Source organism: Octodon degus, unplaced genomic scaffold (assembly GCF_000260255.1).
Source record: "Octodon degus isolate 3935 unplaced genomic scaffold, OctDeg1.0 scaffold00121, whole genome shotgun sequence".
Lineage (NCBI taxonomy): Eukaryota > Metazoa > Chordata > Mammalia > Rodentia > Octodontidae > Octodon > Octodon degus.
This window is the reverse complement of record NW_004524697.1, coordinates 7,261,459-7,267,072: the sequence shown is the minus strand read 5'-3', so window position 1 is coordinate 7,267,072 and position 5,614 is coordinate 7,261,459. Positions and strand designations below refer to the sequence as shown.

The following is a 5,614-nucleotide window of genomic DNA, read 5'->3' as shown; positions in this document are numbered from 1 at the left end:
TTCCTTCCTTCCTTCCTTCCTTCCTTCCTTCCTTCCTTCCTTCCTTCCTTCTTTCCTTCCTTTTCTTCCCTCCTTCTCTTTCTTTCGTTGTACTTTGCTTTTATTCATATGTAAGAATGATCATGAAACAAAGCATAGAGTAGTTCTATTAACTTTGAACTCATACTGAAATACATATTGTATTTTATTATCATTAGATGCAGTCTACAGGCAAAGCCAAAGGCTTGATTTACCAAGGGAAGTAGAAAAAAATGAAAATACTTATCATAAGGTACACACTCAAAATGAACTCTTTTTTTCAGACAATTTTTCTCTCCTCTTAATAGTCTGTTCTTTCAAAAATTCCAATGACTTCAATTTATTCTTTTTTTTTTTTTTTTTTTTTTTTTTTTTTGTATTTTAGGGTAGGGTCTACATACAGAGTCTCTCTGCTAGATTGGACTCACAGTGATCCTCCTGTTTATAGCCTCCCAAGAGCTGGCATTATAGGCACATGACACCACGCCCAGTTTCAATCCCTCTCAGCATGTCCCAGGAGTGGGGCTGGCAGGGCAGGCCCAGGGATTGAACTCACCATCCCTGCATCTGTCTAAGCAGATGCTTTAATCTGCTGAGCTATTTGGCTGGCCCTAAAATATGTAGGTTTTTTTTTTTTTTTTTTGCCAGATCAGCCCACCAAAGGGTGGGACTGGTGCAGAATGTGTTTCCTGGGATCGAACCTGGGTCCCCTGTACTTGCCTAAGCAGGCACTTTAGACTGCTGAGCTATCTTGCCAGCCTCTCATATTTTACTTTCTAGTCCTTTCATTCTATCATTAAATTAAAATTGATTTATCTCTAGAAAGTAGTAAACACATTAAAGAAGATATTCGTACATTGTAACTAAATCATTTTCAAATAATGGAAGTAGTAAATTTTCCTCATGTTCATGCCACTCATTTAAAACAATAGAGTAGACACACATTTAGATTTCTCTATAGAAACTGTAAGTCCTATAAATTGGCTACTTTGCCTTGCCTAAAATGGCAGATAAATTTATTCAATTATATTAGTAGCAATAGTTACAGTAATAATTGAGGATGAATAGTCAGGCTCACTTTTATTTACCATTCATGTAAATCACTGTAATATAAATCTGTCTCATTTTCATGTCTATTAATTCTATGAGGTTAATATCTTGGTTTTCATAAAATAAGAATTTCATTTGATATGTAAACGTTTTATTTTGTGATAGTATAGTAGTATTGTCCAAATTAACACACAATAAGTATGAAGGTAATAGATAATTACCAAAGCATAGGACTTCTAGAGCATATTAAATGGCTGAAAGTTTAACATTGTGTGTGTGTGTGTGTTTCTGTGTTTACCATTAGATTGTCATCTAATTTTTCTCAGAAAATAAATTTCACTTTTTCAAAATATTTGTATTCTCTAAATTCGTATCTTGATGAATTGAAAGGGAGCTCTTTTATGTCAGAATTTATTTATGTCAGATCAGCCTAAAATACTTCTGTTATGGTTTGTGTCTAGGTGTTGCCCAAAGCCTCATGCAGTCTTGGGGCAGTTTCTTGAATTTGTGATTGATCACTGTGGGTGTGGATGCTGCCCCTGCCCTGGGGCAGGTAATTTGCATTACAATGTAAGGTGGGAAGAGAAGCCAGCTGCCTGAGCTGCTGCTACCTCTCCCTTGCGCTCTTGCTCTTTGCCGCCACCATGAAAGGTTGCTTTCTGCTCTGTGCTGCTCTACCTTGGAGCCAGCTGAGTATGGACTGAAACCTCCACTAACTGTGAGCTAAATGAACCTTTCCTTCCTTCATTTTGAGTGTTGGGTATTTGTCCCAGCAACGAGAGAAGAGTAACTAAGACAACTAACTTCCTTTCATCCTTTTTTTCTAAAATATTTCTTTTCTAGTTTTCCTTCTATTTTCCGCTTGTCTTGATCTTGATACTATCATCCCTTAGGAAACTTTCTCTTTTATACACTTTGGTGATGTTCTTGTATTTCTTTATTTTGGTATTATTTTATGTCCTTCCCCATCAATATTCTAGCTTAGTCTTCTATGTTAATTTTATAATGTATTTTTTAAAAGAAAAAGTAAAAACAATGTTATAAAATTTCAGAACAAGTTAGGGAGTGAGAATGGTCAATACATTGTGTATTGATATCTTCAGAGTAGTAGCTAAGATTGCAAGATGTAGGCATGAAAAATTGATCAAACACACAAACACAAATCTTTGTTCAATGAACTAATAGAAATTAGTAGTATAACTATCTTAACTAATATACATATATTTATATGCATATTTTTTCCTTTTCCCTGCCTCTTTTCCTTTCCCCAATCTAGTTTCTCTATCCTTTTGAACAGTTTCTGCCCATTTCACAGTATCTATTGTACGTTTTGAATTGTACTCCTTCATCTTTGTTATGGTTTATGTCTAGTTGACCCCTCAAAGCTTCATGCAGTCATGGGCAGACTTCTAGAGTTTGTGGTTAACTCATGATCCATGGGATTATGGGTGTAATTCCCCCAGCCTGGGATGGATAACCTGAATGTAGTTTAAGAGAGACAGACTTGCTTTCTGCAGCTATTGTTGCTGATGCTTCTCTGTTTTGCTCTTGCTTTTTGTTGCTACCATGAAAGGCTACTCTCTACCATGTGCCGGTCTTCCTTGGAGCCAGCTGAGTATGGACTGCAACCTCCAGTAACTGAGCTAACTAAACCTTTCCTTCCTTCATTTTGTATGTTGGCTATTTTGTCCCAGCAATGAGAGAAGAGCAACTGAGACAATCTTCTTACTCTTGGGAGACAATATGATTTTTACACATGCAGGCCTGATTTATTTCACTTATCAGAATGGTCTCCAGTTGCATCAATTATCTACAAAAGTCCTAAGTTTATCCTTCTTAGCAGTTGAGTGGTAATCCATTGTATAAAAAGACCACTTTTTTATTTAATGCATTACACAGTTGATGGGGCATTGGTTGTTTCTAAGATTTAGCTATCACAAATTGTGCTGTTACCAATATTGTTTGGTATGATATACTTTTTTTTTGGAATGATATTTTTAATTCTTCTTGATATCTTTAATACCAAGAAGGGAAATAGCTGGGTCAAATAGGGCCTGTAATGCTAGTCTTCTGAGAAGTCTCCACACTGATTTCCATAGTGGTTGCACCCGTCTACATTCCCACCAACAGTGGAAAAGGGTTTCTTTTTTGCCACAGCCCCTCCTGCATTTGTTATTGGTTGATTTTTTTGATGATTGCCATTATTTCTGGGGTGAGATGGAATCTCAGTGTTGTTTTAATTGGCATCCCTCAAACGACCAGAGATGTTGAGCATCTCCCTCTTTTCAGTGTTTCTTTCACTCAGCAGCTTTTCAGCTGCTTTCGCACTCAGCTCAAATGACGCTTCCAGAAGATTCTCTGGCTTTCCCCGTCCCTTAAGTTTGAAAAGCTGTCACTGAGAAATACTAAATATTTTATATTTCTTCTGCTCTTAGTGTTTGGAAACTGTTCTGCAACCTCCTTCACTATCACTTTATCAAAAAAGACACTAGCCAAATGGGCCATGAAAAGGAACCCATGAGATGCTCTCATCTGTTGAAAACTCACCCGTAAGTTGCAGAATACTGAAGCGCAGTATGCATGACCTCTCCTGCGATCTGGATGGTATTTCCATCTCCCAAAGTGATAGTAGCATTCTTAAAGGGGAAGGTATCTGGATTTGGAAACCCAGGAGCCAAGGAGATGAGGGATTTTGGCGACACGTTCAGGACGTCAGCTATGATAAACATGGGAAAGAACAGACACTTTAACTGAAGATTTAGAAACAGAAACACTTCAGTATGCACTACAGTCAACTAGAAGTCTGATAACTCCTAGTGACAGTGTGCTACGGTGTGAACGTTAGTGACCTGCTTCATATGTTGGAACCTAATACCCCGTGTGACAGTATAAGGAGATGGAGGTCTTCAAGACATGACTAGAACACCCGTGCACCACCACACGAATAAGTTTTAGAAGGAGACTAGAGGAGGCACCCTTACTCTCCTCTGTGGAGGGAGGACACATGCTACCCTTGTCCACTGCATGAGGACTCAGCCACAAGGGCCATCTCTACAAACGGCCCTCACCCCAGCATGGAATGGACTAGCACCTTGACGTTGGACCTTCTATTGTCCAGAATTGCTACAAATAATTTTCTGTTGCTTCTAAATTACCAGTTAATGGTATCTTGATTACACTGCCCACATCTTCCAGGACAGAACCCTGGTCTAAAACAAGTATAGGGTAACTTTTTCTGCACTCCTCACTGGTGAAGGACTGAAGAATGGGGATGACCAGGAGAAGGCACAGGGGCTAGGAATGAACAAAGGGTCATAAGGACAGGAGACCCCTCTGCAGGAAGCCCCACAGTTCTGTTCGAATCCCGGCCCCTGACTTGCTCTCCAAGAGCGAGCCCCACTCCACCCGCAGGAGCTGCACACCCCCACCCCTCTGTCCAGCTAAGAAGCTCCTCTGCACAGCAACCCCCCCCCCCACCAGGACGTGCCCCAGGCAGCCCGCTGGCCCCTCGCTTTTCCTTCCCCTGCTGCTGCAGAGGCTCTGAGGCTGCCTCCCCCTCATTCTCTGAGAACAAAGGCTCTGGCTGTCCGTGCGCTGCCCACAGAGCCCTTGCACAGTGAATTCCAGGTTGCAGGGTGCAGGCAACCCAGGGGGACTGGGGAGGCTCCAGCGGGCAGGGGCGGCGCTGGGCCCACATCTCACCCATGGTGCGGATGGGAGAAGCCTTTCTGGCTGCGCTGGTCGCAGTAAGGAACCGTGCGTAGTTCATGTCTCCTGGAGTCAGGCACCAAGCTCTTTCTTCAGGTGTTCAGGACTAGAAAAATATCAGAAGAACCCAGAAACTCCACAGCCTGGTGCAGCACAGCCTCCCAGGTCCTCCGCGCAGCGCCCGCTGCAGATGTCCCCACGCGGCGCCCAGGTGTGGGCTGCTCCGGTCCCTGCGACCTGAACGTCCGGGGCGGGCGGAGCAAAGTCCACCCGCGGAGGGCTAGGGCGAGGCGGTGCCCGTGGGCGGCCCGTTCTTCTCGCTCTGCCGCTCGCGCCCGCCCTGTCCCGGCCTGAGCTCAAGGTTCCAGAAACTGCAGGCCCCGCCAGCGCCCCGCTCCCACGAAAGCCCGCGGGGCGACGTGCTCACGGCCGGCACTCCACTCTGGTCTACCACTGTGCTTCCAGCCGGCCAGGACGCCTTGGATCCCGCGCGCCGCTCCCTCAGCCCAAGTTCTGCCCCGAGATCCCAGCCCTCGCGTGCCATCTGGTGGTCGCCTGGGTCCATTGCAGCTGGCTCCGCACCTCTGGGCGCTCTGGGCCTCTCCTGGCTGCTCAGGCTGAGCATTTTGCAGGTTCAGCCCTGCTGTGCTAAATTCTCACTCTCACTAATAAAACGTTCAGCAGTGCCCCAGCAAGGCTCCACGGCGTCTCCCCAGAGTTCCTAGAACGTGTCTTTTTTCCATAAAGCTATGAAACTTCGTCGTATTTTATCTTCCTGCAGACACCATTAATTTAGAAAGCACTAAAGACCAGTACAGCAGTTTCAACTACTATGATA

At 43.7% G+C, this 5,614-nt stretch overlaps 1 protein-coding gene across 3 annotated transcripts in view; it reads right to left on the bottom strand.

The window, feature by feature from the left end:
* Aadat (aminoadipate aminotransferase) overlaps positions 1-5,294 on the bottom strand; it is a 38,186-nt gene extending 32,892 nt beyond the window's left edge. Inside the window, exons 1-3 of one of the 3 annotated variants that reach the window (XM_023700110.1) lie at positions 5,204-5,294; positions 4,771-4,882; positions 3,616-3,784 (exon numbers count right to left, since the gene is read on the bottom strand). In XM_023700110.1, the coding sequence (XP_023555878.1) occupies positions 3,616-3,784; positions 4,771-4,837 (236 nt within the window). In that variant the 5' untranslated portion in view covers positions 4,838-4,882; positions 5,204-5,294. Of the gene's footprint in view, positions 1-3,615; positions 3,785-4,770; positions 5,039-5,115; positions 5,168-5,203 lie in introns of those variants that run through there. The other 2 variants (XM_023700111.1, XM_004640235.2) reach the window with 2 other exon arrangements.
* Between the last annotated feature and the right edge of the window lie 320 nt (positions 5,295-5,614).